Genomic DNA, 21,600 nt, shown 5'->3' on the forward strand with positions numbered 1-21,600 from the left:
CTAATATTTTCCTAGGTATTCCTCCCCCTCCTCCAAATTAAAAACCACTCATTTGTTGTCAGTGATATACATAATATAACAGAAGGAAGCATGATATCAAGAGCTCAAACTATGATTTGTTAAACCTTTTATTGATGAAAAAAATTACCTTGTCTAGTTGCAGATTCCTCATCGGTGAAATTTCCTCTTTTCTAATGTGGAAGATCAAAATCAACACAACAACTACAACATAACATTTATCCCCACTTAAAATTGGGGTTCATTTTATAGTGACCACGTGTTTCTCGTTTTTGAGCTCACCTGACCTGAAAGGTCAAGTGAGATTTTCTCATCACTTGGCGTCCATCGTCCTCTGTCGTCCCTAAACTTTTCCAAAAATCTTCTCCTCTGAAACTACTGGGCCAAATTTAACCAAACTTGGCTACAATCATTGGGGTATCTAGTTAAAAAAATGTGTCCTATGACCCAGCCAACCAACCAAGATGGCTGCCATGGCTAAAAATAGAACATAGGTGTAAAATGTAAATGTTGGCTTATATCTCTGAAACCAAAGCATTTAGAGCAAATCTGACGCGGTAAAACTGTTTATTAGGGCAAGATCTATTTCTCCAGAAATTTCCAGACAAGTAGGACAACCTGTTGTTGGGAAACGTTGCTCCCTAATTAGTAATTTTAAGGAAATTTTGCAGATTTTGGTTATTATCTTGAATATTATTATAGATAGAGATAAACTGTAAACAGCAATATAAATGGTAAGCAAAGTAAGATCTACAAATAAGTCAACATGACCAAAATTGTCAATTGACCCCTTAAGAAGTTATTGCCCTTTATAGTCAATTTTTAACAATTTTCATTAATTTTTGTCTCGTCTTGACGGAGTCAAAAAACGAGACATAGGTATTCTGTCGGTGGCAGCGACGGTGGCTTCAACAATGTATTAGTTTGTGATTAGGTCTAGTTCATGGTGAACCACTAGTGGTAGGTCAATGATATTTGGTATGCAGTTGTATTAGCATTGGCACATCTCATTACCATGGTGATTATTTGGCCCCGCCCCCTCAGTCAAGGTCTATTGACTTTGAAACTTTTCATAGTTTACATGTATTAGTTTGTGATTAGGTCAATTTATGGGGAACCACTAGTGGTAGGTCAATGATATTTGGTATGCAGTTGTATAAGCATTGGCATATCTCATTTCCATGGAGATTATTTGGCTCCGCCCCCTTATTCGTGGTCTATAGACTTTGAAAATTTTGCTAAATTAACGATGTGTGAACTAAACAAACAGACATATTAGGTATAAATGCGTCTTATTGTCACACCTATATCTAGTAACTGTGTGCTAAATTGTATGTATGTTGGTGAACTATATTCATGAGAGTCCGGTTTATGGTACTTTTAAGGGGACTATATAGCTATGAGAAGGATTGTCAATAAATTCATCTGCATATGATGTTTTCTCTAGGCACTACGGTTTCCTTCACCAATAAGAACTAAAGTGTCATCAACGACCATCAGTAAATTAATCCATCAATGTTCTTTTTGTTATTCTTTATTTCATTTTTGTCCATTGTTTAGGTGAATGGCAACCAGTTTAAAAAATCTGAACTCCCCAAAGATCAGAATTTGAAGAAAATAATTTTGATGTTTTCTCTCCTGTTACAGCCTTTTCGTGTACCTTCTGAGAATATATCATTGTCAGCACTATACCAGTACTGTATTTTTGTCGAGCCTGCAACTTTTGTTGCAGAAAGCTCGACATAGGGATAGTGATCCGGCGGCGGCGGCGGCGGTGTTAGCTCACTTCTTAAAAGCTTTATATTTTAGAAGGTGGAAGACCTGGATGCTTCATACTTTGTATATAGATGCTTCATGTTACGAAGTTTCCGTCAGTCACATGTCCAATGTCCTTGACCTCATTTTCATGGTTCAGTGACCACTTGAAAAAAAAGTTCAAATTTTTTGTAATGTTGAATTCTCTCTTATTATAAGTAATAGGATAACTATATTTGATATGTGCGTACCTTGCAAGGTCCTCATGTCTGTCAGACAGTTTTCACTTGACCTCGACCTCATTTCATGGATCAGTGAACAAGGTTAAGTTTTGGTGGTCAAGTCCATATCTCAGATACTATAAGCAATAGGGCTAGTATATTCAGTGTATGGAAGGACTGTAAGGTGTACATGTCCAACTGGCAGGTGTCATCTGACCTTGACCTCATTTTCATGGTTCAGTGGTTTTAGTTAAATTTTTGTGTTTTGGTCTGTTTTTCTCATACTATATGCAATAGGTCTACTATATTTGTTGTTTGGAATGATTGTAAGGTGTACATGTCTAGCGGGCAGATGTCATGTGACCTTGACCTCATATTCATGGTTCAGTGGTCAAAGTTAAGTTTTTGAGTTTTGGTCTTTTTATCTAATACTATATGCCATAGGTCAACTATATTTGGTGTATGGAAATATTTTATGATCTTAATGTCAGTTGCGCAGGTTTTATTTGACCGTGACCTCATTTTAACGGTTCATTGCACAGTGTTAAGTTTTTGTGTTTTGGTTTATTTTTCTTAGACTATAAGTAATGTGTCAACTATATATGTTGTATAGAAGCATTGTTAGCTGTACATGTCTGCCTGGCATGGTTTATCTGACCTTGACCTAATTTTCAAGGTTCATTGGTCTTTGTTTAGTTATCTTGGTTAATGTTAAGTTTATGTGACAGTGGTAATAAAGCTTAGCTTTATACTTTGGACTATCAACATAATATCAATGATTAGTATAGAAGGCGAGACATTTTAGTGTGTGCACTCTTGTTATAGTATCTTATCAAATTGACATGTAGAAGGAAATAAACTTAATATGCACAATTCGAGTAAATGAACAAAAAGGAGGGGGGGCAAGGGGTTTAACTGTTATGCTGTTATGGGGCAATTTAATTCTTTGTTATCTGTTATTTTGAAAATATATTTGCTGTTAGCTGTTATTGTCTTATTCTTTGTTAGCTGTTATTGGGCTTTTAGTTTTTTTGTTATCTGTTATTGTGATAATGTATTTCCTGTTAACTGTTATTGAAAATTGGAATGTTAGCATTTTTATTGCGTAATTCCTTTCTGTTACATTCTGTCATGTTATCTGATTGAAAGTAACAGCATAACCATAATCAGTACCAGGAAGGATGTTCAAGACAATTTCACTGATGAATCAAAAAGTTAATCTACTATATGCCAACTATTTCATTTAATATAAGTTATCATCACCATATTAAATACATTTCAAAATAATATACAGTATATTGAATGAAAAAATAGGTATTTTGCTTTTGATAACAGCAAAGAACATTGTGCAATTTTAGTATAGTAGATAGTAACAGAAAGGAATTTATTTTAGAATTTTTACCTAGGCAGAAAGCCAATACAATAATTCAGGTTTATTCAATCAGAAACAAGACCATGGGTTGTACCTGTATTGCTGCATGGAATTGATTGTGGTTACATGTATATATATATATATATACTGGGCACATCTGCCTTTTCACTGAATCCAAGAAAATTTTCAGGAAAACTTTCCTTGTCCAATGATTGTTGAAAAATTTCAAACGATCAGCAAACATAAATTAAAGTAGATACACGGCAGAATTAAAAATTTCTTACTGAATACAACTGAACATTATAAAGCTGAAGAACAAAATGTAAAATAATTCCCTTTCACAAAAGCCCAGATAACTTTGACAGAAGGTCATTAGGGCAGACTGACAGACGAAGGACACTCTATCTGTTGTACAGATGCTTAATTTTCCCCTACTGCAAGTAAAGGGGAAATACTGATTTACTGCATACTGTGTCTGTTGGTCTCATAATTTTCGAGGGAACTACAAATCACAGCTTGTCTTGGGAGCATGCTATACTCTATGCATTGATTTGAAGCCTATTGTTGCAGACTTTATGATTATATCTGTTTTTTTGCCTGAGACATTGGAAACTGTCTTGTGAACAAATGCAACACATTTTATTTGTTCGTGACTTCTAACTGTTCATGTCAGCTCAAGTAACAAGAGTATATAAAGACCATGTGTCGCACACCTTGATGTATAAAGGACACTTCCGTCATTGTAGACTGTTATACAACTCATGACGAATACATCCGTTTTGTTATAATCTTGTATTGCTTATCAGTCTTTTAAGTTTCTCTCTAGCTTCTTAGTTTTTGCTTAAAACACAAAAGAGGGTTAAAAAAAATCCTTATTCACATACAGAGTAACAATCTACTCAAAGGCAAATCTCTCCAATAAAGAGTGAGTCTACTAGCTGTATCAGCAAAAATTGACTTATTATTAGATCTTGACTTGCAGATAAGTTTTGTGATTTGAAGTGTCTATTTATCCAGTCTTCAGACCAATTTAGAACATGTAACTTATGTGTAAAAATTGCCATGCTAATCATTTCACACTCAAAGTTTCTCTCTATCTAATATTGCTTTGAAGATAATCGACAAAAATGAAATGTCTATTTATCCAGTCTTTAGACAATTTAGAACATGAAACTTAGGTGTAGAACTTGCCATGCTAATCATTTCAATATAAAAGTTTCTCTCTATCTAATATTACTTTGAAGATAATAGGCACACATGAAACTAGAGGCTCTAAAGAGCCTGTGTCGCTCACCTTGGTCTATGTGAATATTAAACAATGGACACAGATGGATTCATGACAAAATTGTGTTTTGGTGATGGTGATGTGTTTGTAGAACTTACTTTACTAAACATTCTTGCTGCTTACAATTATCTCTATCTATAACAGTACTTTCTGTGGAAAATGTTATTGAAAATCTTCAAATTTTAAGAAAATTGTTAAAAATTGACTATGAAGGGCAATAACTCCTTAGGGGGTCAATTGACTATTTTGGTCATACTGACTTACTTTTAGTTCTTACTTTGCTGTACATTATTGCTGTTTACAGTTTATCTCTATCTATAATAATATTCAAGATAATAACAAAAAAACAGCAAAATTTCCTCAAAATTACCAATTCAGGGGCAGCAACCTAACAACCGATTATCCGATTTATCTGAAAATTCCAGGGCAGATAGATCGTGACCTGATCAACAATTTTACTTCCTGTCAGATTTGCTCTAAATGCTTTGGTTTTTGAGTTATAAGCCAAAAACTGCATTTTACCCCTATGTTCTATTTTTAGCCATGGCGGCCATCTTGGTTTGTTGGGCGGGGCACCGGACACATTTTTTAAACTAGATACCCAATGATGATTATGGCCAAGTTTGGTTAAATTTGGCCCAGTAGTTTCAGAGGAGAAGATTTTTCTAAAAGATTACTAAGATTTACGAAAAATGGTTAAAAATTGACTATAAAGGGCAATAACTCCTAAAGTGGTCAACTGACCATTTTGGTCATGTAGACTTATTTGTAGATCTTACTTTGCTGAACATTATTGCTGTTTACAGCTTAGCTCTATCTATAATAATATTCAAGATAATAACCAAAAACAGCAAAATTTCCTTAAAATTACCATTTCAGGGGCAGCAACCCAACAAAGGAATGTCCGATTCATCTGAAAATTTCAGGGCAGATAGATCTTGACCTGATGAACAATTTAACCATGTCAGATTTGCTCTAAATGTTTTGGTTTTTGAGTTATAAGCCAAAAACTGCATTTTACCCCTATGTTCTATTTTTAGCCATGGCGGCCATCTTGGTTAATTGGGTGGGGCACTGGACACATTTTTTAAACAAGATACCCCAATGATGATTATGGCCAGGTTTGGAATAATTTGGCCAAGTAGTTTCAGAGGAGAAGATTTTTCTAAAAGATTACTAAGATTTACGAAAAATGGTTAAAAATTGACTATAAAGGGCAATAACTCCTAAAGTGGTCAACTGACCATTTTGGTCATGTTGACTTATTTGTAGATCTTACTTTGCTGAACATTATTGCTGTTTACAGTTTATCTCTATCTATAATAATATTCAAGATAATAACCAAAAACAGCAAAATTTCCTTAAAATTACCATTTCAGGGACAGCAACCCAACAACGGAATGTCCGATTCATCTGAAAATTTCAGGGCAGATAGATCTTGACCTGATGAACAATTTTACCACATGTCAGATTTGCACTTAATGCTTTGGTTTTTGAGTTATAAGCCAAAAACTGCATTTTACCCCTATGTTCTATTTTTAGCCATGGCGGCCATCTTGGTTGGTTGGGCGGGGCACCGGACACATTTTTTAAACTAGATACCCCAATGATGATTTTGGCCAAGTTTAGTTAAATTTGGCCCAGTAGTTTCAGAGGAGAAGATTTTTGTAAAAGTTAACGCAGGACGACGACGGACGACGACGGACGACGACGGATGACAACGGACGCCGGACGCTGCTAAAAAGTTAAATTTGTCATTTATTTAAGGACTATAACTGTAGCTAGTAATCTGACAATTTGCATGTATATGGTAAACTAGTAGATCTCAACATTTTGTTCATTTTTGCTACCAACAAATTTTCTCTATTGATGATGGATTTTAAAATAATAGACAAAACTTACATTTTACCTCTATGTTCTATTTTTATCCATGTGGGTCTCTTGTTTGGTAGGATGGTCATAGGACACATTTTTTAAATAAATACACAATGGTGATTGTGGCCAAGTTTTTGTTTCAGCGTAGATTTTATAAAAATAATAAACAGATGACGACTGAAGATAGGCAGACACCAAGTGACGAGAAAAGAACCATTCGGCTCTTTGGGCCAGGTGAGCTAAAAATGAAGAAACAGAAGAAAATGCATTTCTTATATCAGTCTTACATGTACCTCTATAAATGAAAAATAAACTTTAACTGGTATTAAAACAAGCATTCTGTGTGTATTGTATTGCATTATTGCATGGCAATGTATAGTCCCTTACAAGTTAAAAAATCTTTGTATTGGAATTCTATACTTACTTGATCCATAACTTGTCAGGGTGTAAACTATATAACAAATATCAAGTATATATGATTACCTTCAAGCATGACGAAAAAAGGTGTTGAAAACTGATTATGAGAGGGAATTTTCTAAGTCAAAGGACCATAACTCTGCATAAAATCATCAGACCAGGACAAAATTCAAACTTGATGTGTAACTTGTCATGATTAAGCAATACACTAAATATCAAATCAATATCTTCAAGCATGAAGAAAAAAGTGTGTAAAGCTGATTTGCTAAACTGAAGGATGGACAGACAGTCAGACAAATGGATGGAGTACAAACCTAAAGCCCCTTGGAATTTATCAGTAGGAATAAAATAATAAACATTACAAAACTATTTTAGAAATGATTATTTTCATATATAATTAAAAATCAACAGTAGAATAATATAATAACAACTGTAGCAAAAAGTATTCAAAAAAAAAGATTGAAACGTACATTCACAACATACCGGTACTGCTACATTATATCCAAATAATGTTCAAGATGAAAATAGTAAATTCATGGACAGTTCTTAATATTGCTTTTATCATATTTAAAAAAAAAAAAAAAATAAAAAAAAAAAACTCTTGCAATTTAGATAATTTTATAATGAAAATGGTACTTTATCAATCCCACTGTAATGATTGAACAGTTATTAAAAAAAAATATGCTAGATTCTATAAATCCCGAACGGCACAGATTGTTTCACATAAATTTAAGAGCAACTTAAAAAAAAAAAACATTTTGATTTCAAGCTTTTATTAAATTTTTGCATGAAGTGTCCACAAATTATGGTATAATAGAAAAAGAAGAAAATTTGCCCCCACTCTGATCCCAAATCAATCTAATAAAAATATGATAAAATGCTATTAGAAATTCTTTGATTGTTAAAAGATTTGCTTTTGAGATGTAATCTGCTAATTTACTTCAGCTTATAAAAGATATAATTTGTACATAGAGGAAATTATTTCAGAATATGAAATCTCTAAAAATTTATGATATCTCCAGTTATATAGATATCTTTGAAAAATAATATGAAAATTATTCATTAACAATGGTTAATACTCTCAATGCTTTGTTGAAACAAAAATTGACAGTTCTTATACAAACTATATTCATATATTCAAAGTCCAAATTTTCCATTCTTTTCTCATCTCATCAAGAAGTTTTGTTTATGCGATGCAAAATAAATGTAAGATCTTATCAGAAAAAGATTACACTCAATCATGCACAGCCATATCGACATTTTGTTTTTACTTGGCTGTGTAATTGTATCCCTAAATATTATCACACAAAGGTATATGAAATAAATACATTGTATTTAGATATGATTATTGTCCATCATCCTTTGTGTAACAGTATAAATAGTATGTAGACTAAACTATGTAAAACAGTCCATGATTAATTCCTTAAGGATTGCAATCTGAAAAAAAAGAAAAAAAAAGAATAAATAAAAGTATATTAGAGCATCGTTTGGTATATATTCTTTTTTTTATATTTGATAGCTATATAGTTCCTTGTTCGTTTAACATGTTTAAAACATCTTAAGGTTTCCAAATCCTAAACCTTCACCATTCTTGATGAAGGTCAATCAGGACATGTGTATCAACATGATCAAATGCATCAAATTCAGTTTGTTTTACATTTGCTTCAAGCTTTTTTTTTACATTTCCCCCTATTTTGACATTTTCACCTATTATGTCTGTTCCTTTGTTCACACATTCCAGGTTAAATCGATCATTTTCTAAGTATGAAAATCTCTCTATCAAGTCAGGAATATGCTGGTACAGAACAAATGTCATTGAGTGTGTCCCCCAACAAAATAATTATATTTAGAACTAAGTATTTCACACAATTTAACAGGCAGAACTAATTACGTAACCCTCACTGTAAGATCAAAATGATGGACAATAATTAAATGCTGATTTACCTTCTTGATAAATCATCTTCTTTTTGGTGTTCTGTTGTTTTAGATGAACTGATAGATGATGTGCTGGGATTGAGGTCTTTTAATTGATCTATCATTTCTAAGCCTTCCTCTTCGGCTACTTGCTGTATTAACTGATCTACTTGATCCTGAGGTGTTGACATGGTCATTGCTGCTCCCATAGAATTTTCCAATGTCTAAAAATAAAAAAATAGGGTCATGTTTTATATAGCACTTTGACAAACATGTATTAGTCAGTAATCATGGAAGTATAAATATTTTTTTTCATAAAATAAAAATGATGTAGACATCTAAAAGACTGATTTATAAGAAGATTGATGCAAGTCACAATTTTGAATATGGTATAACAACTTGTCAGGCACTGAGGTTGTGAGTTTGAATCAAACATGCAGCAGGTGTGCTCAACTCCAATCTTCATCGATCTTAATTGACTTATTACATGTAGCTTGTCAGTTTTTCAACCAAAGATTTGTGATTTTCTCTAGCTTCTTCGATCAATTAAAACTGAAAGTTGCTTTAAACACCAACCAATCCAATGACCTTATGTTGACCTCCAGTTGGCTTTTTGTTGTGTTTGGTACCTTCTCATTAGCATATATAAATATTTCCAGCATGTATATTTAAATATCCCATATTCATTGATATCATTAAAGCTAAGGAAAATATGCTATTGATTTTTTTAAATCACATTAATAAGCATCTGCATGCATAAAACTATAGAGATTGGGTGGTATAAAAAGATTTATTTAACAACACTTACAGAAGTTCTAACATCTAAATCTTCAAACTGTTTCTCAAATTTCTGCATCACTTGTTCTACCTTGAAACAGAACAAAAATTATTAATATACATTATCTGCAATTATTCATAGGTATACTTGATCTGTGTCTTGTGGTATTAAGCATTGTGTATAAGTTTCATAACATTTGGTTGAGGCAAACTAAAGTTATAGAAAGGAAATCAATTCTGGGATATACTGACAAACAGTTGAACAAGGGTAAAACTTAATGCCCCCTCTGCTACCACTTGGCATAATAAAAACCTCACACTAATTTAGACTTTTTGTGCTGACTTTTCATAAAGCAAACACCAGTCAATCAATAAACCCTTTTGAAAAGGAGAAATGTCATCTTTCATGTCTTTATAAACATTGGTCAGCTTTCAAAACACCATGCCTGGACATAGCTTTAACTTCCTGCTATAAACTAAAGCACACATTCTACCAATGTTTAGTACTACCAAAAATTCTGTCACAATTATCATATAAATATTTTTCCACTTATTTTCTGTGTTAGATTTCACATGTTTCCAGTTATTTATCCTACACTACACATCAGACAGTTTAGGCTTTTTCTACCTTGCCTGCCAAGTGAAGCTTAATCAAATACAACATAAATTTACATTTAATGTAATAGTTAATACTATTTTTCAAGGCTTATGATTAAAAAAGAAATTACATGTTCACTCTAAAGGGAAGGGGCTTGGGACATTTTTAAGGTTCTACCAACTCCCAAGTTGGGGATAGAAAAAATGAAAAATTTTGCACATACCCCTTAAAATCATTTTATACCATACATGTACATGGTAGCAACAAATTGTTTTTCCTTACTAGCCTCACACTGAGGTAAATTGACATTCAATTCACATTATGCATATCGAAAGTTTTCATCAGTAAGGATTTCAAACTTCATTTGAATCACAAATAAATTAAACTGGCAGTGAACAAATTATCTACTCTACTGATCAAAATGCAGTAAACCCCATATAAATCAATACCTAACGTAGATAGAAAAGAAGAAAAATAAATTGTTATGACTTATATTTTCCAGCCATATAAAACTAAAATACATACCTTCTCTAAGTCCATGGATGACATGGCTTTATCTAATGCTTTTGTTACTCCTTCCATATTCTTCATAATCTGTTCAAAATAAAGCAGAGATCTTTCATTGAAAAGTTTAACTATTTTCTGGACAATTTTACATAAATATTGGAAAACAAGATAATTTGATAACTTTATTTCTATGGTTGAATATGAATCAAATTACAATGATTATTATAAAAGTTTACGTGCAAACCTGACTATTTATTTTGGCTCATATATATTTACTCTTTTCAATGATTTTCAAACATATAACTGTATCAGTACACTGCATATACATGATATAATAAGTAAGAAATAAGACCCTGGATTCATGAAAAAAGTTTACATTAAAGCTTGTGCATTTCTGTTATTGAAATTGAAACATTTGTTGCAATGAAATACTGCAATTTCCCAAGTAAAATCAAAATTGATTATTTCACATGAGAAAACTATCAACCAGAAACTTTGTATATATAGAAAAAGAAGATATGGTATAATAAACTCTCCACAAGAGGCCAAATAACACAGAAATTAACAACTATAGGTCAACGTATCGGGTATATTTCTCCCAGCTTTATAATCAAAGTGGTAAACATTTGATACATTGCATCTTAAGGTAAATGGGGTGTAAATTATAATCCATAGAATCTTTTAATAGTTTGCCAAAATGTAGTTCATATCCTGCTTGTATAAAAACATTAATAAAAAGAATGGGTCACTGGACTTATTCTCACGCTACAGGTTGTTCAAAATTGTCAAGATTTTGTATAGATTATGCATGGAAACCCATTTTTCCGCCATAAAACGCAAACCACACCATAGAATTTTGAGATAAAATATGAGAAGATAGCTTCAATATTATGCTTTCAGATAAGAAAAAGAAAAAATGGGGTCACTGGACTCGTTTTCTTGCTACATGTAAAAATGGGTAAATTCCTAACACATTTTATTGTAAAAGTAACACTATCTGAATTATCTGCCCTTTCATTTGAGTTGCCTCCCCTTATTTGACAAAGTTGGAAAAAAATGGATCAAACAAAAGAATTCTTATTTTTGTAAAATACAATCATAAATATGATCAAACATGGCATTTTCTATATTATAATGAAAATTCTTACACATGAATTACCTACTACTATAAAAATTTGAACATTTCCTTGTTTTCTAGTATTTCACAATCCAAGATGGAGGAAGACACCCTATCTACCTTAAGTCGTAAATCCATCGCAAAATCAAAATATACCAAATCTCAATCTAAGAGACCATCTAAACCATTTAAAATTTATTATCATGATTATGGGTACAGTGTTTTTTTTTGCATTTAGTTTCAAAAAAAACAATTCAATATCTAAGCTTACCCCTTTCATTGTTAATGCAGTCTGTACTTTAGAGCTCACTCCATCTACTCTTGCTGCCATTCGTAAATAATTTAAGCTTTCATTCTTCTTTCTAATTGCATTTTCAGCATATATTCGAGCTCCTTCTATATTTTTCTGTGCTATTGCCTGAGAAAAAAAGAATTTAGAATCTAAATGTAGGAAAACTAATGTTTTTCACCTTGAACTCAGTTATTGCACCCTGTGATGCACGTAACATGTGATAAGAGACTAAAATTTTAAATATATTTTAGAAGTATTAAAATTTTAGTTGACCAATATTTCTGGTACATGTGTACCTATAAAAGACCACTTTACAATTAGTGCAAAAGCTATATTGAGGTTATCAGCCTGTAATTTTCCAGTTAAATAAGTTATAATATTCATTTGATGCAAGCTAAAACAATTGTTTCTTTCTAGATGGTTGTAAATTGGGGTACCTTTATTGCGAGTAACAGTAAAAAATCTTGCCAAATGACATTAATAGTATTTTTTGGTGTCTGATAAAAAAATGTACACTATCTTGAAAACATTTAAAAAATGAACTGATTAAGACAAATACATTTCTAAAAAAAAATTGTTTACAATGGTATTCAAATCATTTGAGACCTCTAACTATCACAACAACGATATTTTGACAAATAAATTTTCACAGAAAAAGTTTAAAGGGAAATTCCGCGATTTTTTACTTATCATCTAATTATGTTCATCTTAACATAAAAAACACATTTGCAAAGTTTTAAATTTATATTCCTTCTAATAACGGAGAAAATCAAGTATTTGTAACTTTTTTGGTTGAATTCTCGAGTGGGTCGTGACGTATTAGCCCGATTTATTGAATTCTGGGAAAAAATAAAATCTGTTTAACTCTTATAGCTTATCGACAATATACGTAATTAAAAGCGCACAGCTGACGAATGGTCGAAGTTATAAACCACAATATAAGAATGAACGAAAGTGAATATGCATATATATACCGTTTTGTATTGTTTGAATTAAACTATAAAATTATCTCTAGTAAATGTTTTTGAATAAATTTAATTAATTATTGTTGAGATTTTTTTCATAAAATATTTATTGAACATTTTTACTGATATTGAACTGAAAATATTTCAGTTCTATTTACCGTTATTGTTTTGATAATCATTTCAATGCAACTAATGTGTGAGCAGAGTGTGTATATTATTTTGTAAAGGTCACTGTATATTTCTCGGCTTGAGGTCAATTCGTTTACCTTGTAGCTCTTTAGCCGCAGGTGTGAGTTCAAGCGTACACAGGTATAAATGTTGTTATTTGGAAAGGATAAATAGAAAGGATTAGAGTATATGCTGTCATGATGTTAATACACTAAGATTAAATACACGATGAGAATAAAGATACAATAATTAAATTGTGTAAATTAATTGAAAATAAAATTCAGATTCGTAATTCCGAAAGTGTATAAAAATAAAAGGAAACAATTTTTGATTACTTTCTTAGCGGCAATTGGCGTAAAGATTCAAATATGAAGCAAAAAATAGTAGTTTTAATCTTTAATAAAAACTAAATGCAATATTACCCAATTTGATATACCATTGTACATCTGTTTGATATCATTGACTTTACCGGAATTTCTTAACTTGTATTCAAATCTGGCTGTGTTTAAATGCTAATAAAACTATTGCAATTTTAAAGTTTTTAATTGACAAAAAAATACAACATACAACATGCATAATTTTTTTTTAGTTTCTTTTTAACATTTTATTCTTACATAATTAAATTCATTTGACAATCATTTACACGAACTTTTTGTGAAAAGAATACTAATTATCTAAGCTAAGGCATTATATCTTTTGAGGATTTTTGAGGATTTTTTTTAAAATTCTATGATAATAGTTGTGCAATGTTGAACATGATAGCCGTCATTAATCCAAATAAGTAATACAGTAGTTGTAATAAAAGTTATACTTTAGTCATGCATTACAGATATTGACGAATTTATAATAGTTCGTTCATACATCGTTGTTCATGAAACAATCATTATTAGTATACATGTAAGTTTCCTGACGTATAAGAGCCATTGAGGATGAGCTCCAGAGAAATCAGACTAGTTGCGTTTCGTTCGTTTGTTTGTTGGGAAAGGAGAGGAAATGCAACCGCTTGTACAGATAAACGACAGAATTACCATACAAGCATTTATAGTCAACACAATCAGAAAGAGTTCCCATCGTTAGACGGGGAATATGAAGGCTTCCAAGAATGAACAAGTGACATGTCTAACTCTGAACAGTTAGAGAACAGACTATCGACATCGAACGCTTGTTCTTGATATTTGAAACTGTATGCATATATATACGTATACGTTTATGATATAGTGATGAGTTCTGACAAAAACTAAATTCCTTCATGGTTATATCTTGCCATACGTTTATATTGGTTTGTAAGGTGATTACTCAAAATCGTTATTTGAAAATCCTGTTTGTGAGATGTAGATTCATTTCAATACAGAAATTTCGTCTATATATTTCACAAGTGTATAACACGGAGAAGCTCTGAAGGTTCATTACTCCCATTTTGTTTGGGTGTGAACCATCGATGTTTACAGCAATATCAAGGAATAAGGTGATGATGGTAGAAAGAACTATGGGCGTCATGTGGCAAATATTACATGCATATCGGACAATGAGTTGTCAATCTGTATGAAAAGTTTTCCAATACAACCATATTATTGAGAAGGAATGTTTACATGCTATACTCTCGTACTAGTATTACAGGGTTCTTGTGGCGTTCACCTTAGACACACATCGTTTTAACGATGTTTAACAAAAGACAGAACCAATTTAATGTCATATTTCCCTATTTTTTAAATATAACTAAAATTCTTTTATCTGACAAGAATATCCCTATTTAGCGAACAAGTAATTTATTCTTTTTTCGGTTATTGAATACCAAGAAAGAAAATAAATCCCGAAATTAATTTGAAACTTTGATACTCAAAAGTTTCCCAGCAAAATATTCACATCCCCTGGGGATAATTAGTGTTCGTCCAGTGGCATATATAACAATTGTGATGACGAATTCCTTCCTTTGTTTGAGAACAATCTTATTGAAATATAAATCTGTGATTTTCCTAGGTCCACAGCTTCAATGAACCAAAGCAAACGTTATACATCGACCTGTATTTAAATCAAATTTGTTCTCTTCTTCTTTTGGTATACAACTGTAGTCTATCGACATTCGATGATTACATACTGTTGGCATACGTTGGCTAGTCTATTTACAACACTTTTACCCCTATTTATTCAAAATATATGTTTTTTTCTTATGTTCAATGTATACACGTATATATTTTAAATTGCGCTATAGTTCCGTAACTTTATATCCAGTCGTATAAATGAATCGTCGGCAAGTGCGTACATTTGTTTAAATCAATATTTCTGGTCTGTTCCAATCTGTCCTTCACTATTGACAATGACTATATATTACATTTTCCCAAATTCACCCTTGGAAAAAATATTTAAATAGATTTTAATTTCATCAAATCTTATTTTTTGGGTATTATTTATATATTATGAATTATATTCTTTACAACAGAAATGTTATTTATAAACAAGCGTTTGAGTTTAGTAATGACAAGTAAGACAGAGTTGTATATTATACATCTGATAGTTCAAAATGGAAAGTTATAAGTTATAAGTTATCAGCCGTGTACACTGATCAATACCTGCAGAAGTGAAACGATGCATGAACTTGCAAGCCCGACAGGAAATCGCTTGAATACCTGGACGTGTCACCTCACACCCCTCACAATACCTTTGGAAGTAATACCTTTAGCCATGCTGGTGATCAGATAAGGGAAGATCAAAATATATTTGAAAAAAGTTTATTACTTTAAAGAATTATGAACAAATTAGATTTTCGAAAACAATTTTCACGGAACACTTATTTATGATTTCAACTTTGACTTTTCACCTAATTCCAATATCAACAGTTTAAAAACAACAGACCATGGTAATTTAAAAAAAGTAAGAATATTGTCCGTATCAAGTTAGTTAGTCGTATTAAACAACCGTACGATTGACAAGATATCGACACGCAATTACGACTACATCGGTTACTGTAGAAGGAATGTTTACATGCTATACTCTCGTACTAGTATTACAGGGTTCTTGTGGCGTTCACCTTAGACACACATCGTTTTAACGATGTTTAACAAAAGACAGAACCAATTTAATGTCATATTTCCCTATTTTTTAAATATAACTAAAATTCTTTTATCTGACAAGAATATCCCTATTTAGCGAACAAGTAATTTATTCTTTTTTCGGTTATTGAATACCAAGAAAGAAAATAAATCCCGAAATTAATTTGAAACTTTGATACTCAAAAGTTTCCCAGCAAAATATTCACATCCCCTGGGGATAATTAGTGTTCGTCCAGTGGCATATATAACAATTGTGATGACGAATTCCTTCCTTTGTTTGAGAACAATCTTATTGAAATATAAATCTGTGATTTTCCTAGGTCCACAGCTTCAATGAACCAAAGCAAACGTTATACATCGACCTGTATTTAAATCAAATTGGTTCTCTTCTTCTTTTGGTATACAACTGTAGTCTATCGACATTCGATGATTACATACTGTTGGCATACGTTGGCTAGTCTATTTACAACACTTTTACCCCTATTTATTCAAAATATATGTTTTTTTCTTATGTTCAATGTATACACGTATATATTTTAAATTGCGCTATAGTTCCGTAACTTTATATCCAGTCGTATAAACGAATCGTCGGCAAGTGCGTACATTTGTTTAAATCAATATTTCTGGTCTGTTCCAATCTGTCCTTCACTATTGACAATGACTATATATTACATTTTCCCAAATTCACCCTTGGAAAAAATATTTAAATAGATTTTAATTTCATCAAATCTTATTTTTTGGGTATTATTTATATATTATGAATTATATTCTTTACAACAGAAATGTTATTTATAAACAAGCGTTTGAGTTTAGTAATGACAAGTAAGACAGAGTTGTATATTATACATCTGATAGTTCAAAATGGAAAGTTATAAGTTATAAGTTATCAGCCGTGTACACTGATCAATACCTGCAGAAGTGAAACGATGCATGAACTTGCAAGCCCGACAGGAAATCGCTTGAATACCTGGACGTGTCACCTCACACCCCTCACAATACCTTTGGAAGTAATACCTTTAGCCATGCTGGTGATCAGATAAGGGAAGATCAAAATATATTTGAAAAAAGTTTATTACTTTAAAGAATTATGAACAAATTAGATTTTCGAAAACAATTTTCACGGAACACTTATTTATGATTTCAACTTTGACTTTTCACCTAATTCCAATATCAACAGTTTAAAAACAACAGACCATGGTAATTTAAAAAAAGTAAGAATATTGTCCGTATCAAGTTAGTTAGTCGTATTAAACAACCGTACGATTGACAAGATATCGACACGCAATTACGACTACATCGGTTACTGTAGTTTTGTTTCTTTGTGGTTTATAGACATATCGTTTTTATTCATCGGGAAAGAAGACAAGATGGCGGATCTCGGAGAATTGATACTCTAAATTTAAAATCGATGGTGATCGCTTATCTAGCGGAATAAAACTTTAATATCTATGAATTTGAACATTTTTATACAGAATGAACATAATATCAATTTTTGATTTTTTTGCGAAGTTTCCCTTTAACCAATTTGACACAAAAGCTGGTAAAAAATTGCTGTTTGTCGACTGACAGTAAAAGTGTATTCCTACCCTTTTTCAATGACCTGAAAATGCTTACTGGCTTTTTCACTTTAATTTCATGAAGAGACTTTCAGAAACCTGTTAAGAGTGTTGTATTTGATTTATTTTTACTTCCGCAATAGATTTCAACTATTAGCTGCGACTTCAGTAGCCAGTTTCCAGTTAAAGCGAGACAGTATTTTTTTCTGTTACTAGTGCACTGTAAAGATCTAGACTTTTGATTGTTTTTTTTATACTTTTATAACATTTATTACATGTATTATAGATCCGTAAAAAAGAAAGGGTTCAACCCACCACATATTGTGCATGCACTGCATGTACAGTCCAAAGTCATGCTGTCTGGCCATAAAAGAGGGAGGTTTGACATGCCACAAAACCAGGTTCAACCCACCATTTTTTCTTTTAAAAATGTCCGGTACCAAGTCAGGAATATGGCCATTGTTATATTATAGTTTGTTTTCTGTGTGTGTTACATTTTAACGTTGTGTTTCCATTGTGTCCTTTGTTTTTTCTTATTTTTGAGTGTGAATTCACATTACTATAAGCATGATAAGATGTGTCACGGTACTTTTCTATCCCAAATTCATGTATTTGGTTTTGATGTTATATTTGTTATTCTCATAAGATTTTGTGTACTGTAAACCAACTAAATTTCGCGAGCGATTTATTTTCGCGACTTTCGCGAGTAGAAAAATAACGCGAAATTAAATCGTCGCGAAAAGGAATAACTTGGATCTTTCCCTATCAAACTACATTAAATAAATAAGAAAATCGCCAAATTAAATCGCCGCGAAGTTGACTAGCTGGGTATAAACGCGAAATAAAGTATCCGCGAAAATAAGTTGGTTTACAGTAATGCTTAGTCCGTTTCTCTGTGTGTTACATTTTAATGTTGTGTCGTTGTTCTCTTATATTTAATGTGTTTCCCTCAGGTTTAGTTTGTTACCCCGATTTTGTTTTTTGTCCATGGATTTATGACTTTTGAACAGCGTTTATAATACTACTGTTGCCTTTATTAACCATGTTTGTTCCTGATAAAGTAATTGTAATATTATTCCATAATCTTCAGAGTAAAGATCATTTTCATTTCTAAATGGTGTTCAAATTTTGAGTATAGAAAAAAAACTTTTTGAGAATTATTCTATTTCTAACAAATTGTTGTGTTGTCATTTCACTCTGTGTTTGTTTTAAGTAAGTTACCTTTTTAACCTTTGCTTGTTCCTTCTTTTGTTCTTTTTCAGCCTTGGTAGCTAACCTCCCTAACTGTTTGGTAGTAAACTAAAAAAAAAAACCACAATTATGTATACATGGTTTTGTACATGTACCTTATCAAATTGTTAAGAGGTACATATAGTAAGTACTACATATACACATAACAACTCTACCTTGTACTATTTAAGAAGAATTTATCACATTTTGATGAAAATTTGTAAAACAATTAAGAAATCAGCATCCTCCCATAGTCCTTGCTTGTACCCTATAAGATTTTATTTAAGAATTGAATGCTTCTTTTTGTAAATTTATTGGGGTGTAAAAGCGTTGACGAAGTACATTTTGTATGAAGCGCTTCATTCTAAAAATGTGCGCACGGTCAACGCTTTTACAACCCTATAAAGTTACAAAAAGAAGCATTCAATACTTATAATTACATTTTTTAGCTATATTATGAAAACATGAATTTTATATATTTTTTCATTTAATTCACCTGTGCACTTTGTTGTTGGACCACGTGTTATCCTGAATGAAAAGTTGTATTGAGCAATGCAACTGCTTATGGAATAACATGTGATGTGCAGTTAGCCAATCAGAATAAAGTATTACTTGTATAATGAAACATACATATAATTATAAGCTTTTAAATTGAAAGTTTTATGCCTATTATTTGAGATACATGTACATTGATTTCAACAGCTTGTACATGTGCTAACAGTGATAATATCAACAAAATTTTAAAGAAAAAATATCTTTTTACAGTCACAGTTTATTAAAGATGTACAAAAATGTAATATTGTCTATTCATGAAATGCTCATGGCTAACATTATCTATTCATTTTTGAATAAATTTCATTTTCAATCATTTTTCACCATCATGATCATCATGATCATGTTCATTGTTTTTTAGAATACTGCTGAGAAGACTTCATTTCAATTGTATACTCACTCTGAGTTGGAACAAGGTATCTGAAACAAGAAAAAAAACATGTCTCAATGAAATTCTCTATATTAATGTATACATGTACATTTACATGTATATATATTTATATCCCAAGAACAAATCACCTTCTTGACCATGATTCACATGATGTATCAGATTATTACGATGACTAACTATCAATAAACATGATAAAGGCAATTGTAAGTCATACATGTACATGTAACCATGTTTAAAAAAAAAAGTTTACATACATGTATTTCTAAATCAAAAATACAATATTAAAGTATAGCCCTACAATACATGTACAAATGTATAATGTCAGTCATGCATGTACATTTTTCTAACTATTTGCCACTTGTGAATTTCATATTTCATATAAAACTTCATTATACCAAAAGTTGATGCTGGATTAATTCTGGTTGGAGTTTAACCAACCTTGGAACAAATAGCATGAATAAAAGCATGATTATCAATGCAAACTAAAACAACAGACAAGACAAAACTCTATGACCATAAAGATCAAATTTAAAATTAATTCAGACATTTATATGTCTTTCAACACATGGTTTGTAAAAATCGACCATATTAAAATGCCAACAAAATATGCTTTTATAGAAAAAAATGTAGGTGACAAATACTGCTGACCATGTACAATGTACAGTGACTGAGTGAGTAAATGAGAGTGATGGGTTGAGACCCATATTTTTAGAATTAAACATCTGAACATCATGTACAAAACATCTGAACATCATGTACAAAATTTTAATGCGAAGGTCCAGATCTTGATCTCTCTAAATAATAGTTGGAATCCTTAAATTTTATTATAATTAATGAAAAATGTTGTAGTAATTTAGATGACAGTCACAGACATCTGTAGGTAAGATTGCTGTATCATGTATCATTATAAAAATCATACAGGCAAAGCATAAACCCAGTCTCTTCGATGTACATTTGAATTGTTTTACATTGTCATTTCAGGGCCTTTCATAGCTGTATGTAGACTATGCTGTATGAGCTTAGCACATTGTTGAAGGCTATAGTTGTTAATTTTTGTGTTATTTTGGTCTCTTGTGGAGAATTGTTTTATTGACAATCATGCTGTACCGCATCTTCTTTTATACAATTATAATTTCTCGTTTAACACTGGACTCTGACACTACAAATGTATGAAAGATAGAAGGGAAAGGAAACAAGAAGATCATACTGAACCACATCTTCTTTTTTATACAGTTCTAATTTCTAGTTTAACACTGGATTCTGACACTATGAAAGATAGAGGGGAAGTGAAACAAGAACATCTCCTTAAAATAGGATTGTAAAAAATATCAAAAGATCAGAACCTAACAGCTATAAGTAAATGATATTACCATCCATGATATCTGGTTTGTTTATGACAAATTCTCACAAGAAGTGACGTCAAGATGGTTCGAGGAAAATGTTAACCCTTCAATGATTGGTTAGAAATAAAATGTAAACAAAGAAATTGGATTTCGCTGTCTATATTTAGAAAATCACATGGTTAACAAGAAATTGTGTATTC

General features: G+C 31.5%; 1 protein-coding gene across 1 annotated transcript; it reads right to left on the reverse strand.

Moving 5' to 3' along the window:
• Positions 1 to 7,699: 7,699 nt before the first annotated feature.
• LOC143079506 (charged multivesicular body protein 1a-like) lies at positions 7,700 to 21,509 on the reverse strand. Its single transcript, XM_076254871.1, has 8 exons — positions 21,428 to 21,509; positions 20,067 to 20,086; positions 19,106 to 19,183; positions 12,128 to 12,274; positions 10,758 to 10,826; positions 9,666 to 9,725; positions 8,888 to 9,081; positions 7,700 to 8,380 (listed from the first exon to the last, which is right to left on the reverse strand). The coding sequence occupies exons 1-8, from the start codon at positions 21,432 to 21,434 to the stop codon at positions 8,359 to 8,361; spliced, it is 597 nt and encodes a 198-aa protein (XP_076110986.1). The 5' UTR covers positions 21,435 to 21,509; the 3' UTR covers positions 7,700 to 8,358.
• Between the last annotated feature and the right edge of the window lie 91 nt (positions 21,510 to 21,600).

The sequence above is a fragment of the Mytilus galloprovincialis genome, chromosome 6, assembly GCF_965363235.1.
Source record: "Mytilus galloprovincialis chromosome 6, xbMytGall1.hap1.1, whole genome shotgun sequence".
In the NCBI taxonomy this organism is placed as follows: domain Eukaryota; kingdom Metazoa; phylum Mollusca; class Bivalvia; order Mytilida; family Mytilidae; genus Mytilus; species Mytilus galloprovincialis.